This window comes from Bos indicus x Bos taurus, unplaced genomic scaffold (genome assembly GCF_003369695.1).
Source record: "Bos indicus x Bos taurus breed Angus x Brahman F1 hybrid unplaced genomic scaffold, Bos_hybrid_MaternalHap_v2.0 SuperScaffold_100136, whole genome shotgun sequence".
NCBI classification, from domain to species: domain Eukaryota; kingdom Metazoa; phylum Chordata; class Mammalia; order Artiodactyla; family Bovidae; genus Bos; species Bos indicus x Bos taurus.
This window is the reverse complement of record NW_020867068.1, coordinates 235,830-263,182: the sequence shown is the minus strand read 5'-3', so window position 1 is coordinate 263,182 and position 27,353 is coordinate 235,830. Positions and strand designations below refer to the sequence as shown.

At 40.8% G+C, this 27,353-nt stretch overlaps 1 protein-coding gene across 1 annotated transcript in view; it reads left to right on the top strand.

The window, feature by feature from the left end:
- LOC113888446 (multidrug resistance-associated protein 4-like) overlaps positions 1 to 27,353 on the top strand; it is a 392,537-nt gene that overhangs the window by 317,209 nt on the left and 47,975 nt on the right. The window contains 5 exon segments of the mRNA XM_027535574.1: positions 6,790 to 6,909; positions 8,058 to 8,168; positions 9,074 to 9,174; positions 10,060 to 10,251; positions 15,708 to 15,863. Coding sequence (XP_027391375.1) covers positions 6,790 to 6,909; positions 8,058 to 8,168; positions 9,074 to 9,174; positions 10,060 to 10,251; positions 15,708 to 15,863 — 680 coding nt within the window.

The window sequence follows — 27,353 nt, the reverse complement described above, 5'->3', positions numbered from 1 at the left end:
AGGCAGGAAGAGAAGGGTATGACAGAGGATGAGATGGTTGGATGGCATCACCGACTTAATGTACATGGGTTTGAGCAAGCTCCAGGAATTGGTGATCGACAGGGCAGCCTGGCATCCTGCAGTCCATGGGCTCACAAGGGATCAGACACGACTGAGTGGCTAAACATAACTACTGGGTTTTCTCAGTGTTTGATCTGGAGAGTCTGAGAACTTTGGCCCCTTCCCTATGGAATATTGTTGTTTTTTTTTTTTTTTTTTTGCACCACAGTATGCTGCAAAAACATTAGATAGCAAAATATTCAATCCAGATACCCCCTCCTTCACACCCCATATAAGCAAACGTGGTGGCCAGTTAATTAGAACTCTTTATGTTCTCCCTCTAGGTGTGTGTGTGGGGTCTGTGCCATGAATAATACCACTGTTTTCTTGAAACAGTAACTGATGGTATGTCTTAAGGTCACTGCTGAAGGCACTAGTAAAAACAGGGACACCTGACTGCTGTATTCAGAAGGCTTGAACTTGCTTCATCCTTGTGCTCTGATGGACTACAGACATTCTGAGATTTAGTTTCAGATCCTACTGCCAAGCTGTCTCTGGAAGCTTAGGGCGACTTCTTTTTTTTTTTTTTTTTTTCCAGCTTAATGACAATTATATAGCTGCTTTTAATGGGTTTAATGGGTACATTTTTGCAAAAGTGAGCATAACAGCAGTCATAGAACAGTGCATAAAATCTGGATGGCATCTGGTTGCCTTTCTCTAAGCCAACTCTTTTCGTTTGTTTTTAAAACTTTAAATTTTGTATTGGGGTATAGCCAAATAACAAGCAATGTTGTGATGGTTTCAGGTGAACAGTGAAGAGACCCAGCCATACATATATTTGTATCCATTCTCCCCCAAACTCCCCTCCCATCCAGGCTGTCACATAACATTCCATGTGCTGTACAAAATAGGTCCTTGTTGGTTATTTGTTTTAAATATAACAGTATGTACATGTCTATCCCACACTCCCTAACTATCCCTTCCTCCCATCCTTCCCCCCAGAAACTGTAAGTTTGTTGTCTCAGTCTGTGAGTCTCTTTCTGTTTGTAAGTAAGTTCATTTATTTCATTTTTTAGATTACACCTATAAGGGATGTCATATGATATTTCTCCCTCTCTGACATACTTAATTCAGTAAGTAATGACACTCTCTAAGTCTATCCATGTGGCTGAAAATGGCATTATTTCATTCTTTTTAATGGTCTAAATAACTCTTTGCATTTAGCAGTGCCTGAGTGATGAAGTCATATCCAAATTCTGTCTGAAAGTGTGCTGTGATCAACTAGCAATGTCTGCCATAGGCATTGCTGGTAGTAGGTTAGCACGTTTGTCATGTGTATTCAGACTATGGATCCTCATGTCTGCTGTTTTAAGTGTCCTTATACCAGATTCCTAGGGACTTTATTTAACCTCAGGTGCTTAGTAAGATGTACAGTAATGACTAAGGCTGTTGGATATTAGCTAAGGAAGATTTAGGGTTTTCTGAACATAAAGTCTGGATAAAAATGTATTTAATCACACATGGGCATTCTTAACCCTCATTATTCTCCCTCTGAGACATTGCAATTGTGATTAAAAACAAAACCATAGGATTAAAACAGAATTGGGTCTGACACCTGCTCTACCACTTAGGTGGGTTAATTTACTTAATCCCGGGCAGGGAGTGATCTTAATCCCTCAGTCTCTGGAAGTCTCATGAGGGTTTCTTGAGTCAGTGCTTGTCAAGTGCTTGCAGACTACTACCAAAGACCCCAAAACCTTGAACATGAAGGAACTCAGAACATAGTAACCACTAGCAGATTTCACACAGAGTGAATGATAACCCACACACAGCAGGGCTGTCAGCCAAGGGTCCTTGCATATAGTTCTCTGCCCTCCCCCTGCCAGGGAAGATCTTCAGTCTTTGTGGGGTGTGTTCTGAAGAATCTTCAGAGTTGTGGAAACACAGCTGTCAGTCATATGAAAGGTAGGGTTACACATGTGTGTGACTGCGGGCTGATGCCATGGCTCTTAAAGGATAGTGAGTTCAGTATTTGTGGGAAAGAGGGTATTTCATTGCCCAAGATAAGACCAGAGCCTTGACATCCCCGCTCCCCCTGTACCAGTTAATCTTCTGTGGACACCCTCCAGTTCACTCATCCTGGCATCCTGCTCAGCCCTAAGTGGGGTTTGAAAGAAACAGGGTAGATTTTCACTGTTCTGCATTCCCTTAGACCACTGTAACTGTTGGATATGAGGTGAGGTAGGTGATGGGATCTTTGAGTTCCCTGGTGTTTAAACAGGGTGACACAGGCTTCTAAAGTCCACCCCACCCTCCCCACTGGAGAGAATCAGCTGCAGCTTTGATCTCCTGATGGAAGTAGGTGAGGGAGGCCACACTGAAGAGTTCAATCCAAGACTCTCCCTGGGGGAACAGCCATGTCTGCTTCCTCCTCAGAAACTTTGTCTGTGATGAACAGTGTTGACATCACAACATTTGCTGTGAAAGTGAGAGTCTAGTTCTAGTGAGTTTTCTGTGCTCTCTGGAGCTAGACTCTGGCATCCTCCTGACAGGGTGATGGGCTCAGAATTCACCTGCATCATCCCTATGAGCACCCTGCTTCTAGACTGAGTTCTGCGGGTGAGTTGGCACACCTGCTGGGGCTCCTGAAGAGGCCTGTGCGGAGCTCCCAGCCTTTCTTATTGGGAGCATGAGCTCAGTCTGTGTTCAGGTTGCTCTTAAAAGTGCAAAGTTATAGGAAGATAAAATTAAAAGTTAATAGGATGGACAGAGAGACCAATGTGGATGCTGGAATAAGATCACAGACATATAACTATACAGTCATCAGTTCAGTTCAGTTCAGTCGCTCAGTTGTATCCAACTCTTTGCGACGCCATGAATCGCAGCACACCAGGCCTCCCTGTCCATCACCAGCTCCTGGAGTTCACTCAGACTCATGTCCATCGAGTCAGTGATGCCATCCAGCCATCTCATCCTCTGTTGTCCCCTTCTCCTCCTGCCCCCAATCCCTCCCAGCATCAGAGTCTTTTCCAATGAGTCAACTCTTCGCATGAGGTGGCCAAGGTACTGGAGTTTCAGCTTCAGCATCATTCCCTCCAAAGAAATCCCAGGGCTGATCTCCTTCAGAATGGACTGGTTGGATCTCCTTGCAGTCCAAGGAACTCTCAAGAGTCTTCTCCAACACCACAGTTCAAAAGCATCAATTCTTCGGCGCTCAGCCTTCTTCACAGTCCAACTCTCACATCCATGCATGACCATAGGAAAAACCATAGCCTTGACTAGACGGACCTTTGTTGGCAAAGTAACGTCTCTGCTTTTGAATATGCTATCTAGGTTGGTCATAACTTTCCTTCCAAGGAGTAAGCGTCTTTTAATTTCATGGCTGCAGTCACCATCTGCAGTGATTGTGGAGCCCAAAAAAATAAAGTCTGACACTGTTTCCACTGTTTCCCCATCTATTTCCCATGAAGTGATGGGACCAGATGCCATGATCTTGGTTTTCTGAATGTTGAGCTTTAAGCCAACTTTTTCACTCTCCACTTTCACTTTCATCAAGAGGCTTTTGAGTTCCTCTTCACTTTCTGCCATAAGGGTGGTGTCATCTGCATATCTGAGGTTATTGATATTTCTCCCGGCAATCTTGTTTCCAGCTTCTGTTTCTTCCAGTCCAGCGTTTATCATGATGTATTCTGCATAGAAGTTATATAAGCAGGGTGATAATATACAGCCTTGATGTACTCCTTTTCCTATTTGGAATACAGTCCTAAACACCACCAAATCACTTTATGCTCTTTGCCTAAATTAAGTACAAAGGGGACATATTAGATCTTGTTCTGGTTCAGAGGTTTTTATTTTATTTTTTTTCCATCACAGGTGAGGGACCCTCATAATTAAGGTTCCTGGTCAGATGTCCCAGGTGGAAAGATCCCAGGACTGAGTGGATGGACAGATGGCCCCCAGCCCAGACTGTCTTCCCCCAGCCCAGGGCTTCCCACCCCCTCCAAGCCCTGTGTCTCACAGGAGGAATCCTGTTCTTTCCTGCTTGTAGAATCAGGGATGCTAAGCACAAGATCTGGTTCTGTGTCTTTGCTCATTTGTACCCCAGGCCCTGCCCATACACACACAGCTGCAGTGCCCATATGCTCATCGGTACTGACTGAACTGTCTGTCACCCAGATAGGCATTTGGTTGCCAGGCTAAAGAGTCAGGTCCTGAAAATAGTTTGAAGTTTCCACTTTGATTCTTTTTACTCCATCATTTAAAAATGTTTCTGTATCCTCCTGTAAGATAAGTGACCCTAACTTCCTCAAAACATCCAGGTTTTACTTACAGGTTTTCTCTAAGAGATGCATAGGTAACAAAGTGATGTCAGTATTTTCTGATGATAAAGCACAAGTTATCACTCATCCCAGACAGATGTCACAGGCTCACTATCTGCCCCTGACAACAGCAAGTTACAGCCTTGTTCCTGGTGGGGAATGAGAACCATAAGGGTCCTTCCTGCCCAGCAGCTTGCAGCCCACCTGTTCCCTGATGGGCAGGAGCCTGACCCTGGTCCTCTTGGTCAGTGTGCTCTTAGAGAAGATGACAGGAAATGAATGGTCAGTCCTGTGACACCAAGCCCCAAACCTACATGAAGTCACTCAGAAGAGAATGGACGCTAAGGCCACTGTCAGATTCTCAAAGGGTGATGTGAGTGTCACACATCACAGTGACCTCCAAACACCAGGACAGGTATCCAGCAGGGCAGTTATGAAAGCATCCATCAAGTTCCCAGAGCAGAAGTCAAGACCATTCAAAGACTCCTCGTCTGCCGGGTCCTGTGGGCACAAGGGTGGTGCAGTGCCGGGTGCTCCATGACCCGCACAGAGGCTCCTGGCGCAGGTGCAGGGAGAGGCCCAGGACGGGGGAGGCGGCAGACTGTCTGCTCCCCTTACTTGTCTCACCCTGTCCTGGGTCTGGCTCTGCTCCAGGGTGGGGATGTACTGACTCTATCCCAGCCCTTAGGTTACTCATCTAAGGAGGAGATGGCCCACAGGTAGTTCACCAAAATTCAGGGTGGTAAGGACTCTCATGGAGAATTAAATTTTGAAATGCTACTGACTCAGAAATTAGTAGTAATTACTCAGTCATGGATAAGAATGAAATGTTGCCACTTGTAGCAACATGTATGGACATCAGTTCAGTTCAGTGTATGGACATAGAGGGATATTATTCTTGGTAAAGAGAGTAAGATGAAGACAAATACTATATGGTATTTCTTCTATGTAGAATCTAAAGAATAATATAAATGAATATGTATACAAAACAGAAATAAACTCAAAGACAGAAAGCAAACTTACAGTTACCATAGGGCAAAGAGAGGAAAGGAGAGACAAATTAGGAATATGGAATTAACAAGTACACGTTGCTGCTGCTGCTAAGTCACTTCAGTCGTGTCCAACTCTGTGCAACTCCATAGACGGCATCCTACCAGGCTCCCCCGTCCCTGGGATCTTCCAGGCAACAACACTCGAGTGGGTTGCCATTTCCTTCTCCAATGCGTGAAAGTGAAAAGCGGAAGTGAAGACACTCAGTCGTGTCTTGACTCCTAGCGACCCCATGGACTGCAGCCCACCAGGCTCCTCTGTCCATGAGATTCTCCAGGCAAGAGTACTGGAGTGGGGTGCCATTGCCTTCTCTGAACAAGTACATACTGCTGCTACTGCTGCTGCTGCTGCAAAGTTGCTTCAGTCGTGTCGACTCTGTGCGACCCCATAGACAGCAGCCCACCAGGCTCCCCCATCCCTGGGATTCTCCAGGCAACAACACTGGAGTGGGTTGCCATTTCCTTCTCCAATGCATGAAGGTGAAAAGTGAAAGTGAAGTCTCTCAGTCGTGTCTGACTCTCCGAGACCCCATGGACTGCAGCCAACCAGGCTCCTCTGTCCATGGGATTTTCCAGGCAAGAGTACTGGAGTGGGGTGCCATTGCTTTCTCCCAAGTACATACTACCATGCACCAAATAGGTAAGGAACATGAATTTACTATACAGCGCAGGGAGTTTTACTTAATATCTTGTAATAACCTATCTAGGGACAGTTCTAGCCTCACTTGTGCTCGTATTTAGTTGCTCAGTCTTGGCCAACTCTTTCAACCCTATGGACCATAGCCCACCAGGCTCCACTGTCCATGGGATTCTCTAGGCAAGAATACTGGCATGGGTTTCCACTTCCTCCTCCAGGGGATCTTCTCGACCCAAGGATTGAACCCACATCTCCTGTGTTTCCTACATTGCAGGTGAATTCTTAAACTGCTGAGCAATCCTATAATGGGATATAATCAGAAAAAAAATAACCACAGCACTATATTGTAACCTGAAACATTGTAATTCAACCATACATATATATAGACACATATGTATTTATTTAATTTGGAGGGGTGTATGCTGAGGAGGACCTTGATGAATGAGCTAGTAAAGAATTTCTTTATCTAAATCTAGCTGTGATTTGAATTTGGTTAAAAAATAAAAATAAAAAGGATTCAAAGAGAATATTTGATTTCCAGGTTGTTAAAGTGAAGGTTAGTGTGAGCAGGAATTCAAGGGTCATCTTGAAGAGGCATCATCCTTCCTCCACTAGGCAGCCCTCCAGGAAGCCCCGGGTGTGCCCTTTGGTGGGACTTGTGACCACAGAGCATGAGAGGTTGTTGGCTTCTTCTCATCCAGCCTCCCTGACTTTCTCTGTTGTGTGTCTGTCTCTGTTTTCCCAGCACGGAGCCCGGTATTTTCCCACTTAGCATCTTCTCTCCGGGGAGTCTGGACCATCCGGGCATACAAAGCTGAACAGAGTTTTCAGGAGCTGTTCGATGCACACCAGGACTTGCATTCAGGTCTGTAAGTTTCTGGAGATGATTTCAAAGGATGGGGTGTTCTGCCTTCTGAGGCCTGACCTCCCTCTCAGGTGGCCTGGCTGGCCAGCACTTTCCTGTGCTGCCCCACGTACCCCTTTGCACACCTGCCTCCCCCATTCCTTCCTCTCACCAACCCTCTGTGCACCCCTCTTCCCTTCCATCCCCTGCTTGCCTCCCCTGACTGGCTTGTGCTGTCCTTCCATCACTGCGCCCTGTGGTTTTCTGTGTCGTTAGGGCAGGAGTCAGCAAAAAGTCAGCTTTGTGTGCTGTCCTGTGTCTGTTGTAACTTCCAAGCTTCCTGTTGTAGCATAAAGGATGGCAAAGGTAATAAATACATCAGCAAACTGCTGTGCCTGTGAGCCACTAAAACTTCACTTATGAACCAGGTGCTGGCCATTCCTGGCCTCCAGGCTGTAGTTGTTAGCTCTCCTTTCAGAGCATGTCAAACGTGACTGAGGAAAATAATTTCCTGATTAGCATATTTGCTGTTCTCTTTATGTATATTATTCTTTATATTAGTGAAGATTTGCTCTAGGTAGAAATTTCAGAATTTACTCTAAGTCTATAAAATCCTGGCCTGTATCTTCAGTCAATCTGTATTGTATTTTAAAGATGAAAAGGCATTTTAAAAGCTGCACGCAGGTCCTGTGAGCTGATGGTTATTTACACACTGGCTCTGAAGAGTAAACTTTGCACAGGGCCCTGTAGGAATTGCAGAAGGTGCTGGAAACAGTGTGAGCAGTGTTCTCTGCTATCAGATAGATGGGAATAGTCAACATGTGAGAGGGTGATCTTCAGGTTGAGGCCCAGCACTGCAGGAAACGCACTGATGAGACTGTTTTTCCATTTTCTTTCTTATGAGGAAATTTCTGTTTATAACCTGTGGATTGAATTTTTTAGTGCATGCTTCCCACAGAGCCTCTGGACTGATTCCTGTGTGTGTCAAATGTTGTCATATCAAAATCTAGCTTTCTGGACTCTTTGTGCTCCTTGGGTGTATAACTTTGCTTTCCTACCTGTGTAAAAATCTTCTGTTGTTCAACTGAACAGAATGTTCTTTCTCATTTGAAGCAGCTAACATGGCTGTTCTACAGATTTATTATACTTAATACGGTTCACAAATGCAGAGGCTTGGTTCCTGCTTTTGACGACGTCCCGATGGCTCGCTGTGTATCTAGACGTCATCTGTGCCATCTTCATCACTGTTGTTGCCTTTGTGTCCCTGATTCTTGCAGATGGTAAGTATAGATGTGAGTAACTACTTATAATATGAATACAGTTTATAGTTTCATTTACATGTATTAAATAAAGCTCTTGCTGTCTTGTCTAGTATATACTGTTTGGCTCTAATGAATTAGTGTTTACAGTATAGGATTCCACCACGTGGTCTATATGAAATCATTTGTGTCTTGATGAGACCTTTTTATCTCTTTCTTTGAATGGGTTGAGGTCTATGCAATGTAGCAAGCTGACTCGCTGAACATTCCAGGTAGTGTTGGGAGGAGAAAACCAAGTTTACTATTATGTTAAGCTTTTGTCCAGTTAGCCTTACGGATACGTGAATCTCTTAGTTGCAGGTGCCTGGTTCACTGAGGTGAGAAAGATTCTCTGTAGGAAAGAACAGCATCCTCACTGCTGTGTGGGTACCAGATGAGCAGGTGTTGGCATCTGTGCCATGAATTCACCATCTCTATTCCATAGTAACAGCACTGAATCAAAATCTTTAATACGGAGCAAGGAGAGTAGCAGTTTAGACTTAAAAGCACTGGCTCTTAGAACCCACTGTCTTGTTTTTCATGGTTCTAACTACAGCTGCCTTGAATGTAGAAAGTGAAACTTTACACAAAGGTTCTTGAAACCCTGATGATGAAAGTCAGAATAATGACATGATTCCTCACCTTTGTAATGCTGTGAAGTGTGTCAGTCCTGCTGGGACTAATAAACTCATTTTGTAGTCTTTTTGAATTCAAATTGTTTTTTTCATTGTATCATGGTCTCAATCAAGACATAGTAAATGTGTCATATTATAATTATATACAAATGATTTAAATATTATAAAAAAGTCTTCTTCATAAAGTGACAGAAGGAGCTACGTGAGGGGTTAAGAACAGGACTGACTTTATTCTCCTTCTTTCTTATTTAGCTTTGACTCCCGGGCAGGTTGGCCTGGTCCTGTCTCTTGCCCTCACACTCATGGGGATGTTCCAGTGGTGCATCAGGCAAAGGACCGAAGCTGAGAACCTGGTGATGTTTATTTTAACCTTCTTAGCCCTTTCAAGTCTCCTTGCCATTAAATGGCATAAAAGCAATTCTTATGTAAAGTATTAAAGCTGTATTTTTTTACATCATAGCTAACAGAGTTTTTATATCCTCCTCCATCTGGTTAAAGTCAATGTAAAATAAAATCTATACATATTATTCTTAATCTTATGTATGTCACATTGGCAGGTTTTATATTCATTTAAGCCGTCTTCAAGTAAAATAAATGTCTCTTCATTATTATACTCTTTAAGTATAATGAAATTAGGGGGAAGGTTCTGAAATTCTAGAGAGAATATATGCTAATTTCTTGGGAACTTGTTTATTTTTGCTTCTTAATAGATAATTCCCATTCTTGGTAAAATGATTCAGTATTTTGAGGGTTTTTTGTTTGTTTAATTAATAGGTACACCTTCATTTTAGCATTTATTCCTGTATTTGTTGAACCTCTGAATTTGCTAGTATCCTTTCTTTCTGGTAGGATAAACTGCTTCTTAGAATGGCCCTTGTGTAGCCATACGTTACTGATTGGTGTCCATAAGTATTCTTTTCTTTAGCAAAATTCTCTTGTTTCTTTTATCTGTATGTGAAAAGTAGGTAAATGAAATTTTATCATTCAGTTCTGTAATTCTTTTAGTTTCAATATGATGTTTAAGGATGAAATCCTAAACCAAAGTGTTATGAGATGATGAACAAGTTTGAAAATCATCAAAGCCCTCATCAAACTCCTATTTCTATCCTTTGGGAATGATAAGATGTGAGATATTTTAAACCAATTGTGTATAAAAGCAGACCATCTCATTTACAATCTCAGAACACCTATAAATTAGACCCTGTGTCCTGACACACGTGATGTGATGTGTCTTTCAGATGATTTCAGTAGAAAGAGTGACGGGATATTTAGACCTTGAGAAAGAAGCTCCCTGGGAGTACAAGGATCGTCCTCCACCACCCTGGACTAATGAAGGAAGGATTCAATTTTACACTGTTAACTTCAGGCACACCTTAGATGGGCCTCTGGTATTGAAGAACCTGACCGCAGTCATTGAATCAAGAAAAAAGGTTTGTTTAACCCAGTTGTATCTTTAAAATCCAGCTAAAGAATTAGCACTATATTTGTTCTTGGCTTCCTTGTTGCTGTGTCATGGAACTGTTTGTTCCTCATGCACGCATGTTCGTTAAGTTGCTTCAGTTGTGTCCGAGTCTTTGCGACCCCATGGGCTATAGCCCGTCAGGCTGCTCTGTCCATGGAATTCTCCAGGCAAGAATACTGGAGTGGGTTGCCATTTACTCCTCCAGGGGACCTTCTCAACCCAGTGATCAAACCTGCATCTCTTATGTCTCCCACATTGAAGCAGGTTCTTTACCACTAGTGCCACCTGGGAAGTCGTGTAGTGACATTAGAAGCGCATCATTCTTGGAAATTGACCACGGAAGGGGGATCCCAGCATTTCTTTGTGTGAGCTCCCTCATGGTGGTTGGAGGGCCCTGGGCCCTGGAGCTGGTACTTAACCTGACCTGGGGTACTATATGTTTTACCCAATTATTCATGAGGAGTCTTGGAAGTCAGCCCTGGCTCCTTGTCCCTAACTCTATTATATCTCATTTCTTGCCATCTTTTCTTCTTTGTACTTCTGGAATCTTCTCTTCCTCCCATGATGCCTTTCAGTTGCAGTCTCCCCCTCTATCCCTTGGCCCTTCCCATAGACTTGTCCTCCACTCACCCACACTGAGCTGTCATCCCCCTGCTCTCACTCCACCAGCTGCTTCTTTCTTTAGCACAGATCTGATCCTTAATGGCCTGGGTAAGATGATGCTCAAACCATAGTTCAGCCTGAGGTCCACTCCAAATAGGGACTGTGTGGCCATCAGAGAAGAGCCCAGAATCATGACTCAGTCAGAGTTGAGGAACCAAAGCCCCCCATGGAGGCAGGACCCAGAGATTTGCTTAAAGTCAATGAAAGCAGCCCAAAAAGAGCAGAGGAGGGTCCATGTGGGAGACGATAGAGAGGTTTGTGTCCTGGTCCTGCCAGCACCCCTGGCTGCTGGTGACGTTCCCCTCAAACTCAGCTTGGGCCCCTCAATTCAGACCAGGATGGACACTTGAAGAAGAGACTAAACTAGAATAGACAAAGTCATAGGAAGCTCTTCCCCACCTCCCTCACCATCCTTGGGTCCTAACATTCCCACACTCTCTGCCCTCAGGTCCTGTGTAGATTCTCCCAAAGCAATATGTCCTCCCTGCTTCCAGTGTACACATGCTGCCCCTTCCCTTCTGTCATGAGGCTGGTGAAAAATCTCCTCATTTTCTGAGTGAAAGTGTTACTCACTCAGTCATGTCTGACTCTTTGTGACTCCATGGACTGTGTGTCCATGGAATTCTCCAGGCAAGATTATTGGAGTGGGTTGCCATTCGCTTCTCCAGGGCATCTTTCCCACCCAGGAATCAAACCCGGGTCTCCTGCATTGCAGCCAGATTCTTTACCATCTGAGCCACCAGGGAAGCCCCCTCATCTTCTGAGTTAATCCTAATGTATCTGCTTCTGTAAGATCTTTGATTTTTAATCAGCATACCTATGTTCACAGCAGTATTATTCACAGTAGCCAAAAGCTGGAAGAATCCCACGTATTAATATCTATCATCAGATGAGTGGATAAACAAATCCTTATAATATAGTATATCCCTACAATGAAATATTATTATTCAACCTTAAAAAGAAAGAAAATTCTAATCTATAGGTGAGCCTTGAGGACATCATGTTAAGTGAAATAAGCCAGAAACAAAAGGAATGAATACTATATGATTCCATGTATGAGAATCCTAGAGCAGTCAAATTTATAAAGACAGACAGTAGAATATTGGTTGACAGGGACTGGAGTGAGAGGGATGGGGAGCTGATGTTTATTGGGTAAAGAATTTCAGTTTTACATGACAGGAAATATTCTGGAGATTTGTTGCAAAAAAATTGTGAATGCACGTAACACTAAGCTGTCCTCTTAAAAATTGTTCAATTCAGTTCCGTCACTTGGTCATGTCTGACTCTTTGTGACCCCATGGACTGCAGCAAACCAGGCTTCCCTGTCCATTACCAATTCCCAGAGCTTGCTCAGACTCATGTCCATCGAGTCGGTAATGCCATGCAACCATCTCATCCACTGTCATCCCCTTCTCCCATCTTCAACTTTCTCAGTATCAGGGTCTTTTCAAATGACTCAGTTCTTCACATCATGTGGCCAAAGTGTTGGAGTTTCAGCTTCAGCATCAGTCCTTCTAATGAACATTCAGGTTTGATCTCCTTTAGGATGGACTGGTTTGATCTCCTTGCAGTCCAAGGGACTCTTAAGAGTCTTCTCCAATACCACAGCCCAGAAGCATCAATTCTCTGGTGTTCAGCTTTCTTTATTGTCCAACTCTCACATCCATACAACTCTACTGGAAAAACCATAGCTTTGACCTGATGGACTTTGTTGGCAAAGTAATGTCTCTGCTTTTTATTATGCTGTCTAGGTTGGTCATAACTTTTCTTCTAAGGAGTAAGAGTCTTTTAATTTCATGGCTGCAGTCACCATCTGCAGTGATTTTGGAGCCCCCCAAAATAAAGTCTGACACTGTTTCCACTGTTTCCCCATCTATTTCCCATGAAGTGATGGGTCTGGATGCCATGATCTTAGTTTTCTGAATGTTGAGCTTTAAGCCAACTTTTTCACTCTTCTCTTTCACTTTCATCAAGAGGTTTTTTAGTTCTTCTTAGTTTTCTGCCATAAGGGTGTGGTCATCTGCATATTTGAGGATATTGATATTTCTCCCGGCAATCTTGATTCCAGCTTGTGCTTCTTCCAGCCCAGCATCTCTCATGATGTACTCTGCATATAAGTTAAATAAGCAGGGTAACAATATACAGCCTTGACATACAGTTTTCCTGATTTGGAACAAGTCTGTTGTTCCACGTTCAGTTCAGTTCTAACAGTTGCTTCCTGACCTGCATGCAGATTTCTCAGGAGGCAGGTCAGGTGGTCTGGTATTCCCATCTCTTTAGGAATTTTCCACAGTTTGTTGTGATTCACACAGTCAAAGGCTTTGGCATAGTCAATAAAGCAGAACTGGATATTTTTCTGGAACTCTCTTGCTTTTTCAGTGATCCAACTAATGTTGGCAATTTGATCTCTGGTTCTTCTGCCTTTTCAAAAAGCAGCTTGAGCATCTTAATTTTGTGGTTTATGTACTGTTGAAGTCTGGCTTGGAGAATTTTGAGCATTACTTTACTAATGTGTGAGATGAGTACAGTTGTGCGATAGTTTGAGCATTCTTTGGCATTGCTTTTCTTTGGATTTGGAATGAAAACTGATTTTTTCCAGTCCTGTGACCACTGATGCGTTTTCCAAATTTGCTGGCCTATTGAATGTAGCACTTTTTAGCAATAAAGTATTTGAAAATTAAGGTATGCATCAATACATTGTTTTTGAGACATAATGCTATTGGAAAGTTAGTAAACTACATTATAGTATAAACATAACTTTAATATGCACAGAGTAACAAAAATATTTGTATGACTCATCTTATTTTCTGATGTTCACTTTATTGAGGTGGTCTGGAACCAAATCTACAATATCTTTGAAGTCTGCCTATACACGGAACATATAAGTCACATATATACACATTAAAACCTACTTGTATGTAGAGAATGACCCATTTAGGTTACATAAACTACAGTTTACCATAAGGTACAAAATGGCTACCAAAATAAATCAACTGAAACCCCTTTTCTTATTTGTGTGTTTGTTAATCCCTCAATTGTGTCTGACTCTTATATTTAATCTCTATAAAGATAAATTCTTTTTATAATGTCATTATTGATTTTACAGTTTATATGTGATATTGTGTCCTCAGAAAGGTCTAACATCTCTGTTTAAAGGCTTTAGTTTTTAAAATTTACTGAATTAATTTACAAATGATTGAAAGCATGTCTTTCAGTCTGAGGACAGATATAATCTCTCCTCAGAAACGTCTAACTTTTCTGTTTAAAGGCTTGAGTATTTAAAATTTACTGAATTAATTTAAAAATGATTGAAAGCATGTCTTACATCCCTCACTGATTCCAGATTCTTAAACAAAAATGAAATTATCTCTTGGTAAGCTTCCACCAGAAATCATCAGTTGGGCAAACTGATTGGGTTAAAAAAAAAAAAAAAAAAAAAGCCAGCTTCTGCATACATGTTTGAATGCAGTCAGCTAAAAGCTAGCTTTTGCAACACAGTGTCATTCCTCACCAGCATTTTACCTGCTTTCTTTATCTCTTATACCTGCTTTCAATTCTTTGCAACCTCATGGACTGTAGCCTGCCAGGCTTTTCTGTCTTTGCTTTATGTTGATCTTTGAATATACTGTGAATTCACTTAATTTCTCTTTGCTTTGGTTTTGATAAATAGACTGATACTTCACATGTGTCTTTCTAAGATGTGATTGTAGGTATCTGCTGCTACTGCTGCTGCTAAGTCATTTCAGTCGTATTCGACTCTGTGCGACCCCTAGATGGCAGCCCACCAGGCTCCCCCATCCCTGGGACTCTCCAGGCAAGAATACTGGAGTGGGTTGCCATTTCCTTCTCCAATGTATGAAAATGAAAAGTCAAAGTGAATTCACTCAGTTGTGTGCGACTCTTAGCGACCTCATGGACTGCGGCCTACCAGGCTCCTCCGTCCATGGGATTTTCCAGGCAAGAGTACTGGAGTTGGGTGTCATGGCCTTCTCCTTGTAGGTATCAACTGGTTTTTAAAATCCCTTTTGAAGTGCTGAGATGAAAGGCTCCATATAAATAGCAAATGTTAATTGTATTGTTAATCTCATTATGTCAAATTTGCCTATTGGCTGCTGCACATTAAGACAGTGAGACCTGTGTTTTACAATTGTAAGATATTTCCTTCAAAGACAGAACATAAGTGATTTAGTTTTTCTTCCAAAAAAATTCCTCTCAAATAATAGAACCCTCAGCAAATGAATAGTTGTTTGTGTACAACACTTCTGACTTGTTGACAATGCTGTAGAATTATCCACATAATTCTCAACATAGAAATACCCAGACGTTAGGAATAAAGATAATTTAAACTTAATTTTTATGGATCACTTAGGAGACTGCTGGCTTTTCACTGCCTATAGGTTGATTTTGTTATTATTAACTCTTTGAACCATGGAGTCTCAACTAGGCCACATTTGTAAATATCTGGCATTTTTGGTTGCCACAATGTGGAGAATAATTCTGGTTTCCAGTGGTTAGAGTCCGAGATACTACTGAAAATCCTACAATATACAGGATTGGGGCATATGTCCAGACAAAACCAATTATAATTAATTATCCCCCAATAATGAATTATCTGGCCCCAAATTTCAACAGTTGCCATGACTGAGAAATGTTTAGACTACATTCTACATAGAACTTTAAAAATTCTTCCTCAACTGGTAGGGTTTCTCCTAGGTTTGTTACATGTTGTTAATTCTTAATCCCTTCTGAATCTCATTACAGGTTGGTATTGTGGGAAGAACAGGAGCTGGAAAAAGTTCTGTTTTTTCTGCAGTTTTTCGATTGTCAGAACCTGAAGGCTTACTTTGGGTTGATCAGTGTCGGATAGAATTAGCTGGACTTCACAATTTAAGGAAGAAAATGTCAATCATACTACAGGTATGCACATCAGAGCATTCTCACATGTTCTTTTTATGTAAGGCAGCAAGTTTAAATGATTTTAATTTGATTTTTTTGTTGTTTTCAAATTGGATAAAAGTGTTGATCCTTTTCCCCCCAATAGAGTATATTTTTAGCAGCAGGTATTTTCAACAGATATTCTCATCACATACCAGATTTAAAAATATATATTTTATATTGAAATATGGTTAATGTACAATGTTGTGTTAGTTTCTGGTGTACAGCAAAGTGATTCAGTTGATTTAGTTGATATATATATATAAATATATATATATACACACACACTTTTTAATATTCTTTTCCATTATAATTTGTTTCAGTTTTCTGTTCAGTTCAGTTGCTCAGTCATGTCTGACTCTTTGTGACCCCATGGACTGCAGCACGCCAGGCTTCCCTGTCCATCACCTACTCCCGGAGCTTGCTCAAACTCATATCTATCGAGTTGGTGATGCTATCCAACCATTTTATCTTCTGTCATCCCCCTCTCTTCCTGCCTTCAATCTTTTCCAGCATCAAGGTATTTTCCCATGAGTTAGCTGTTCGCATCAGGTGGCCAGAGTATTGGAGTTTCAGCTTCAGCATCAGTCCTTCCAATGAACATTCAGGTTTGATCTCCTTTAGGATTGACTGGTTTGATCTCCTCTCAGTCCAAGGGACTCTCAAGAATCTTCTACAACACCACAGTTCAAAAGCATCAATTCTTTAGTGCTCAGCTTTCTTTATAGTCCAACTCTCACATTCAGACACGACTACTGGAAAAACCATAGCTTTGACTACATGGACCTTTATTGGCAAAGTAATGTCTCTGCTTTTTAATATGCTGTCTAGGTTAGTCATAGCTTTTCTTCCAAGGAGTAAGAGTTTTAATTTCATGGCTGCAGTAACCATCTGCAGTGATTTTGGAACCCAAGAAAATAAAGTCTGTCACTGTTTCCATTGTTTCCCCATCTATTTGCCATGAAGTGAGGGACCAGATGCCATGATCTTAGTTTTCTGAATGCTGAGCTTTAAGCCAACTTTTTCACTCTCCTCTTTCACTTTCATCAAGAGGCTCTGTAGTTTATCTTCACTTTCTGCCGTAAGGGTGGTGTCATCTGCATATCTGAGGTTATTGATATTTCTCCTGGTAATCTTTATTCCAGCTTGTGTTTCTTCCAGTCCAGTGTTTCTCATGATATACTCTGCATATAAGTTAAACAGAGTAACAAAACACAGCCTTGGTATACTCCTTTTCTGATTTAGAACCAGTCTTTTTTTACATGTCCAGTTCTAACTGTTGCTTCTGGACCTACATATGGGTTTCTCAGAAAGCAGGTAACATGGTCTGGTATTCCCATCTCTTTAGGAATTTTATAGTTTGTTGTGATCCACACATAGTCAATAAAGAAGTAGATGTTTTTTCTGGTGATTCTTTATTACAGGATATTAAATATACTTCCTTGTGCAACAGTAGGACTTTGTTGTCTATACACTTTATACATAATAGTTTTAATCTGTGAATCTCACATTGTCAGTCCATCCCTCCCCCACTACTACATTCCTGTGGCAACCACAAGTCTATTCTCTGTGTCTATGAGTCTGTTTCTGTTTTATAGATAAGTTCATTTGTGTCATATTTTAAATTTCACATGTAAATGATATCATATGATGTTTGTCTTTCTGACATTTCATCTATTATGGTAGTCTCTAGTCCCATGGATGGAGGAGCCTGGTAGGCTGCAGTCCATGGGGTCGCAACAAGTCGGACACGACTGAGCGACTTCACTTTAACTTTTCACTTTCACACAATGGAGAAGGCAATGGCAACCCACTCCAGTGTTCTTGCCTGGAGAATCCCAGGGATGGCAGAGCCTGGTGGGCTGCTGTCTATGGGGTTGCACAAGTCGGACTCCAGGAGTTGCACAGAAGCGACTTAGCAGCAACAGCTAGGTCCAGCAATGTTCATGAAAATTGCATTATTTCATTCTTTTTATGGCTGAGTAGTATTTCATTACATATATATATATATATATATATATATATATATATACACACACACACACACACACACACACTATGTATAACATCTTCTTTATCCATTCATCTATTAATGCACATTTATTAATAGGTTGCTTCCATGTCTTGGCTATTGTGAATAGTGCTGCTATAAACATAGAGATGCATGTATATTGTGAAATACAGTTTTGTCTGGATATATGCCCAGACATATATCCAGTTTTGTCTGGATTGGTGGACCATATGGCAACTCTACTTGTAGTTTTTTTTTTTTTTCCCTCCACCAATCTCCCTTTCCATCCCACTCCTCTAGGTTGATACAGAGCCTCTGTTTGAGTTTCCTGAGCCATACAGCAAATTCCTGCTGGCTATCTATTTTACATTTGGTAATGTAAGTTTCCATGTTACTCTTTCCATATGTCTTACCCTCTCCTCTCTTCATGTCCACAAGTCTATTCTCTATGTCTGTTTCTCCACTGTTGTCCTGTACATAACTTGTTCAGTACCATTTTTCTAGATTCTGTATATATGCATTAGAATACAATATTTATTTTTCTCTTTCGGACTTACTTCACTCTGTGTAATAGATTCTAGGTTCATCCACCACATCAGAACTGACTCTAATGCATTCTTTTTTATGGCTGAGTAATATTCTATTGTATATATTTACCACAACTTCTTTATCCATTTATCTGTTGATGGGCATCTAAGTTGCTTGACGGGAGAAATATCAATAACCTCAGATATCCAGATGCCACCACCCTTATGGCAGAAAGTGAAGAGGAACTAAAAAGCCTCTTGATGAAAGTGAAAGTGGAGAGTGAAAAAGTTGGCTTAAAGCTCAACATTCAGAAAACAAAGATCATGGCATCTGGTCCCATCACTTCATGGGAAATAGATGGGGAAACAGTGGGAACAGTGTCAGACTTTATTTTGGGGGGCTCCAAAATCACTGCAGATGGTGACTGCAGCCATGAAATTAAAAGACACTTACTTCTTGGAAGGTAAGTTATGACCAACCTAGATAGCATATTGAAAAGCAGAGACATTACTTTGCCAACAAAGGTCTGTCTAGTCAAGGCTATGGTTTTTCCAGTAGTCATGTATGGATGTGAGAGTTGGACTGTGAAGAAAGCTGAGCACCGAAGAATTGATGCTTTTGAACTGTGGTGTTGGAGAAGACTCTTGAGAGTCCCTTGGACTGCAAGGAGATCCAACCAGTCCATTCTGAAGGAGATCAGCCCTGGGATTTCTTTGGAAGGAATGATGCTAAAGCTGAAACTCCAATACTTTGGCCACCTCGTGTGAAGAGTTGACTCATTGGAAAAGACTCTGATGCTGGGAGGGATTGGGGGCAAGAGGAGAAGGGGACGACAGAGGATGAGATGGCTGGATGGCATCATGGACTCGATGGATGTGAGTCTGAGTGAACTCTGGGAGTTGGTGATGGACAGGGAGGCCTGGCGTCCTGCGATTCATGGGGTCGCAAAGAGTCAGACTTGACTGAGCAACTGAACTGAACTGATGTATTTATTTCTATATTAAACCTTGTTTTCCAGTTAATTTTTTATTTCATCTTTTTTGTTTTTCCTTTTTGATTTGATGGTTTTCTTTTGTATTGTGTTTATGCTTTCTTCTTTTTTTATGAGTCTATTTTATGCTTTTGATTTGTTTTGAAAGTATATTAACCTCTTCCTATAGCTAATGACACTTGTTTTAGATTGGTAGTCCTATTAGGCTCAAACACATTCTAAGAAAAATCTACATTTTCTTACTTTCCTCCTGCACATTTTGTGATTTTGATGTTCTTTTCTGCATCTTCATGTTTACCCTTTTGCTATTCATTGCAGTTATCATTGCTTCACCAAAAAAGTTTTTTTTTTTTTTTTTCAATCTGTGTACTGGATTATTTAACTGATTTGTTTTCCAATTTTGATCTCTTTTCTTAATTTTCTTGCTTTTTTATTTAGAGAAGACTTTCAATGTATCTTCTAGGATAGATTTAATATTGCTGTATCCTGTTAGTTTTTGCTTGTCTGAGAAATTTTTTACCTCTCCTATTCTAAATGATTATTTTGTTGGTACAGTATCGTAGCTTGCAGATTTTCCCTTACAGTACTTTGAATGTATCTTGCCACTTCTTGATTTCTATAGAGAAATCAACTGATAGCCTTATGGAGATTCCCTTGTAATTAACTCTTTTCTCTTGGTGCCTTTATAATGCTTTCTTTAACTTTTGCCATTTTAAATATGTCTTTGTGTAGATTTGTTTGTGTTCATCTAGTTTGGGACCCTCTGTGCTTCCCGTACATAAATATTTGGTTCCTTCTTTAGGTTTGGGAAGTTTTAAGCCCTAATTTCTTCAAATACTTTTTTATCTAAATTTCTGTTTATCTTCCTGTTGGGCTCCCGATCATGTATAGACTGGCACACTTTCTATTGTTCCATAGGATTTCTGATTGCTTTCATTTTTTTATTTGTCAATCTGCTGTTCTGATTCAGTGATTTCCATTATTCTACCTTCCACATCATTTGTTCATTCTTCTGCAATTTGCTGTTTATTGTCTATGTTGTTGTTCAGTTGCTAAGACATATCAGACTCTTGGCAACCCCTTGGACTGTGGCCCTTGAGGCTCCTCTGTCCTCTACTCTCTCCCAGAGATTACTCAAATTCACGTCCATTAAGTTGGTGATGCTACCAAACCATCTCATGCTCTGCCAGCCCCTTTTTATTTTGCATTCAGTCTTTTCCAGTGAGTCAGCTCTTTGCATCACTTGGCCAAAGTATTGGAGCTTTAGTTTTAGGAAGCCTTTAGCTCAGCTTTTGTCTGAGAAAATAAGTTTTCTAATTTTTCTTGGTTTCTCTTTCTAGTTTCTGGTTAACTTTTAAAGTTTTCTACATCTCTATTGATAGTCTTTCTTAATTCCTTCAGAATTTTCATTTCTTTCTTTTGAACTCAGAGTGTATTAGACTGAAGAAGTCTGTTTCATCATTCTTTCAGGGGATTGCTCTTGATCTTTTAATTAGGAGTGGCTTCTCTGCTTCTTCATTTTACTTATATTTCTCTTACTCTAGGAATTTAAGAGAAAACAGTTATCTACTGTGTGTCTTGTGAGGCTGTTTTTATGTGGGAATGTCCCTATGTAGACTTTGTGAGTTTAATATTTTTAGTGTGAGACTGTTTTTATTACCATTGTGGATGCCTGCTGCATCTTTGCTCAGTGTGAGCTGGTGGCTATCACCTCTATAGAGGGTATGACTGGCATGGTGACCAAAGCCTGAACTTGATGTTGTGTGGGGCTTCCTTTTTGCTCTGTGGTTTCATAGTCCTCTCAGGGAAAGGGTCTTCTCCCCAGTTATTAGAGTAGAAGTCTCCATATCTGTTTCTAAGCAGCAGTGTAGGCAGACCCGGAGCTCTCCCACTGGGAGAGGAGCCATTGAGTATTCCTCTGCCAGAACTGTCCACCAAGGAGTGGGTTCCCTGGTGTAACCTGTCACCTACCGTATGGGTTCATGAAATACACTGTTTTGGCACTATCCTTGGCTCTGCATCAACTATGAGAATGCAGGTAATCAGCCCTGGTGTCCTTGAGACACTGTGTTCATAAAGCCACCATCACAGATCCATAGGCACAGGTCCACTGAAATAGTTTCAGGACTACAGTATTTGCTCATGGAATATTATTCAGCCTCATAAAAGAAGGAAATTTTGAGGCATGCTACAATGCAGAAAAACCTTGAGGTCATTGTGCTAAGTGAAATAAAACAGTCACAAATGACAAATACTGTATGATTCTACTAATATGAGGTACCTAGTGTAGTCAATTCATGGAGACAGAAACAAGAAAGAGGATTAGCAGGAATTGTAGGGACGAAGGGGAGGGGAGTAGTTGTTTAATGGGTACAGAGTTTCAGTTTTTCAAGATGAAAGAAATTCTGTGCCTGGATAGAAATGATGGCTCTATGACAATGAGAATGTGTTTAATACCACTGAACTGTATGTACACTTAAAGTGGTTAAGTAGAAAATTCTATGTGTATTTTACTGTAATTTAGGGCTTCTCTTGTGACTCAGCTAGTAAAGAATCTGCCTGCAATGGGGGATACCTGGGTTCAATCCCTGGGTTGGGAAGATCCCTTGGAGAAGGGAAAGGCTACCCACTCCAGTATTCTGGCCTGAAGAATTCCATGGACTGTACAGTCCATGGGGTCACAAAGAGTCAGACACGACTGAGTGACTTTCACCAGAATTTAAATTAAAAAAAAAATTCAGGAAAAATTGGAAGAAATTTTCAGCACACAAAATCTGTATTTTAAGAGTCTCTCTGGCTATTAGATTTATCACTTAGTGATAATAGTAGGAAATAAATAGATGATCAAAACCATACACAGGAAAAAGAAATAGAAAAAGGCAAAATGGTTGTCTGAGGAGGCCTTACAAATAGCTGAGAAAAGAAGAGAAGCTAAAGGCAAAGGAGAAAAGGAAAGATATACCCATTTGAATGCAGAGTTCCAGAGAATAGCAAGAAGAGATAAGAGAGCCTTTTAAAGCACACAATGCAAAGAAATAGAGGAAAACAACAGAATGGGAAAGACTAGATATCTCTTCAAGAAAATTAGAGACACCAAGGGAACATTTCATGCAAAGATACCCACAGTAAAAGACATAAATGGTATGGACTTAACAGAAGCAAAATATATTAAGAAAAGGTGGCAAGAAAACACAGAATAACTATACAAAAAAGATCTTAATGACCTGGATAATTGTGACTGTATAATCACTCACCTAGAGCCAGACATCCTGAAGTGTGAAGTCAAGTGGGTCTTAGGAAGAGTCACTATGAAAAAAAAAAAAATAGTGGAGGTGGTGGAATTCCAGCCAAGCTGTTTCAAAGCCTCAAAGATGATGCTGTGAAAGCATTGCACTCAATATGCCAGAAAATTTGGAAACTCAGCAGTGGCCACAGGACCGGAAAAGGTCAGTTTTCATCCCAATCCCAAAGAAGGGCAATGCCAAGAAATGTTCAAACTAATGCACAGTTGTATTCATTTCACATGCTAGCAAAGTAATGCTCAAAACCCTTAAAGCTAGGCTTCAACAGTACATGAACCATGCACTTCCAGATGTCCAAGCTGGATTTAGAAAAGGCAGAGTAACCAGAGATCAAATTGCTAACATCCATTGGATCACAGAAAAAAAAAAAAAAAAGAATTCCAGAAAAAAATCTACTTCTGCTTCACTGGCGATGTTAAAGACTGTGTTCATCACAAAAAACTAGAAAATTCTTGAGATGGGAATACCAGGCCACCTTGCCTGCCTCCTGAGAAACCTGTATGCAGGCCAGGAAGCAACAATTAGAACTGGACATGGAACAACAGACTTAGGAAACGGAGTACGTCAAGGCTGTATATTGTCACCCTGCTTATTTAACTTATATGCAGAGTACATCATGTGAAATGCCTGACTGGATGAAGTACAAACTGAAATCAAGCTTGCTGGGAGAAATATCAATAACCTCAGATATGCAGATGACACCACCCTTATGGTAGAAAGAGAAGAGGAACTAAAGAGCCTCTTGATGAAGGCAAGAGTGAAAGTAAAAGAGGAGAGTGAAAAAGCTGGATTAAAACACAAAATTCAAAAAATAAAGATCATGGCATCTGGTCTCATTACTTCATAGCAAATAGATAGGGAAACAATGGAAACAGTGACAGACTTTAGTTTCTTGGGCTCAAAAATCACTGCAGATGGTGACTGCAGCCATGAAATTAGAAGAAGCTTGCTCCTTGGAAGAAAAGCTATGACTAACCTAGACAACATATTAAAAAGCAGAGACATTACTTTGTCTACCAAGATCTGTATAGTCAAAGCTCTAATTTCTCCAGTAGTCATGTACAGATGTGAGAGCTGGACAATAAAAAAAGGCTGAGTGCTGTATAACTGATTCCTTCCAACTATGGAGGTGGAGAAGACTGTTGAGACTCCCTTGGACAGCCAGAAAATCAAACCAGTCAATCCTAAAGGAGATCAGTCCTGAATATTCATTGGAAAGACTGATGTTGAAGCTGAAACTCCAATACTTTGGCCATCTGTTGCAAAGAGCTGACTCATTTGAAAAGACCCTGATGCTGGGAAAGATTGAAGACAGGAGGAGAAGGGGACAACAGAGGATGAGATGGTTAGATGGCATCACAGACTCAATGGAAATGAGTTTGAGCAAATTCTGGGAGATGGTCAAGGACAGGGAAAGCTGACATGCTGCAATCCATGGGGTGGCAGAGTCAGTGGTGACCGCATGACTGAACAAGAAGAGCAAAATGAGTTTAAATTCCCAAGATTTATGTTTTGATTATACCCATCTTTGAAATGGGCCAGATGAAATTAGTTTTGGAAATAATTAGCATGTCTGCAAGGTACTTTTATGTCCATAGATGAAAGGATCTATAAATATGCCCTGTTAATGCTTCTTGATAAGAAAAGGTTGTGTGCTTGTGTACATAAAAGTACTCTATAAATAAAGATATAACACTGGATGATTCTTGGCTCTGCAAGTAATGTTTTGGCAGTACATCTGAGCAAAGATTAAATACCCCTTGACATCACCAGGTTTTGAATTTGTTCCATCAGTTTCCAGTCTACATTTGGTTCTGCTCTAGGTACACACTCCAGAGAGTTTGCTTACAAAACATTATTAAGCTTTGTATCCACCAACCATTGTAAACACAGAACCTTTATATGCTTTTATTTCCAATGCACAGTATTGGTTGATTCAAGAGAGAGAATCTGAAGAGATCCTGCAATGTATGAAAAGTCCAAGAAAGTCATTCAGGAGGCAGCCAGTGATAGAGTGTTTAAGAGTGTAAACCAAGTATCAACATGACCCATATTTTTATTTCTGCTCTGCCTCATATGACTATGGGGCCTTGATGAAGTCACTCAGCTTCTAAGGTTCATTGTCCTGGTCCTTAAACCAGTTCTAGAAATTACTGCTGCGCAGATTTGTTGTGAAGATATAACTGGATAAGAAAAGAATTGTGGCCCATTTCTAGTTCTTAGGAATCCTCAGTAAGTAGCAGCTCTTACTGTCCTTAAGGATCAGGGCACTGACCTTTCCAATATTACTTCTAGTTAATTAAAAAGATCAACAAATTCTGGACTGATTTTGCTGTTTAATTTCTGTTTATATTTTTGTGGTTTGGGGTGATTTTCTTTACACTTATTATTTATAGTGTAAAGCACATTGTTTATATAAATTTAAAGAGTGAAGGGGAAAAGATTAGCAAAATAGGAGTTTTAGGGAAAGGCAAAACAGAAAAATCTGTCTTTGCTATAAGGAACAAGAGGAAAGGATATCACTTCCTTTTTATCTTTTGATTTCTTGCTCCCGTCCTATAACGTTCTTTCCTGACCACCACCCTGTACTTTCCAGTCCCCCATGAAGATCTCTGGTATTTTTTTTAGCCCTCCCCATATTCTTGACTATTTTCTTCCTCTCCCTGAGGACAGGGCCTCTGTTTCTCATTTCTGCTGCTCTAGGGTTTGTTGCAGGCCCTGACAAGTTACACAGGTATTAATAATAATCCCTAACATTTGTGGAATCCTTAGCTCTGGGAGTTGGTGATGGACAGGGAAGCCTGGCATGCTGCAGTCTGTGGGGCCGCAAAAAGTTGGACATGTCTGAGTGACTGAACTGAACTAACACATTTTAACATGTTCCCTGGTGCTCAGGTGGTAAATAATCCGCCTGCAGTGTGGGACACCTGGGTTCAATCCCTGGGTTGGGAAGACGCCCTGAAGAGAAAGGCTACTCACTCCAGTATTCTGGAGTGACCATGGGGTCACAAAGAGTTGCACACGACTGAGTGATTTTCACTTTAGCATGTTTTACCCTCTTTCTCTACCATCTCCCACTTTTTGCTCACAGGAATTCTATGATTATCCTTATCTTACAGATTTTAAAACTGGGGCTCTGGAAACTTAACTTACCAAGGGGAAAAGCCTGGACTTTTAATTTAGAGAGATTCCCAACTCCAGAATCCAGCAGGAGAAAATCTGATACTGTGGCTACCTGAAGTTACTTGTCTCAGAGCAGAAAACTTAGAATCCTCTTTCCCCAAACAAATAGGAAGCAGTGATGGTTGTTTTCTCAACACCTTGATTTAGGAGTACTAGGAAGCTGAGTTCAGAATCTGCAAAGCGGGAGCCCAGTGCTGTTTCTTTGAGTCGCCCCACTTAGGTGACCCAGGTCTGCATCATCTTCCCTGACTCCCTCTGCCCTGTCATCCTGTGAGCAACAGCAGCTTCCAGGGTGGTCTCTCTCTCCCCCATCACTAGTGACCCCACCACGAACAGGTCAGAAATGGGGACATAACAACAAGGACTTGCCTAGGAACCAGAGTCAGGGGAGTGGTGACATAGACCTTCAGTCCTGGAGTCTTAGGGGGAACCTTCAAAGATAAATACTGTATAATCTTAGAAAGGTACTCCTCAATTTGTGTTCGAGATTTCAGGAAAAAAGCAAACTATGAAAGTACTTCCTAGATAATTTCGTTAAACAAAATAGATAGCTGAAGTCTGTGCATCCTTTGTGCTCAGAATATGAAGTAGTTAAGTATATTTCCCAGAAAGAACACCATGTTGAGATTGTATCCAGGGAGTATCTGCTTATCTGGAAGGATCTGGAAAATGAATTTCAAAACTTCTTTGGATGATATTCTACACATAGAAGCCCTTATCCTATTGGCACAAAGAAGATGTTTTCAACTGAAGTGAGACTGCAAGTGAATTCAATATTTATGATTATAGCCTACAGGTTGGCAAAGATCAACAGCATCTTTAATGGTTAAATAGACTCATTTTTATATTTGATATTCCCCCCAACTCTTTTAAATCAAAGCAAAAGCTAAGTATTTTTTACACAGCCCATTCTGCTCTTGGGTATTTCCATTCCAAGAGTTTTCTTCAGAAGGTTGAAGAAGGTGAACCAGAGCTGTTCTGACTTCTCTGATATATTCTTGATATACTTTAGTGGAGGGCAGGTTCTTGCTTTGGGACAGAAATGATGAGGATAAAGATTGTGCTTTGTGTGCCTTATTTGTAATCACTTGTATAGTTTTTGTCTTGGTTCTGGGTCATTTTAACCTTCAGTTAGTGGTTAGGGTTTCTTTTCAACATAGTTTATAGTCTTTCTTCCAGCAGCATATATAAAGGTCCAGTAAGACTGCAGCTTTCAGTCTGCAATTATGTTGAAGGCTTATCAATTTATTGCACTAAATGCTCTGATTCAGAGTGGCTATTTTTGGGTAAGACACCTAAACTGACCTTGTGTTATGTTTGTAACAAAGGAAAAATAAGTACTGAATATGACACAGTGAATTACATTTTGAAAAATATAATCTTTAAACCATGATGAAAAAATAGTTTTGAAACTAATGTTTCATTTAAATTGTTACATTGAATGTTTTCCTGACTGT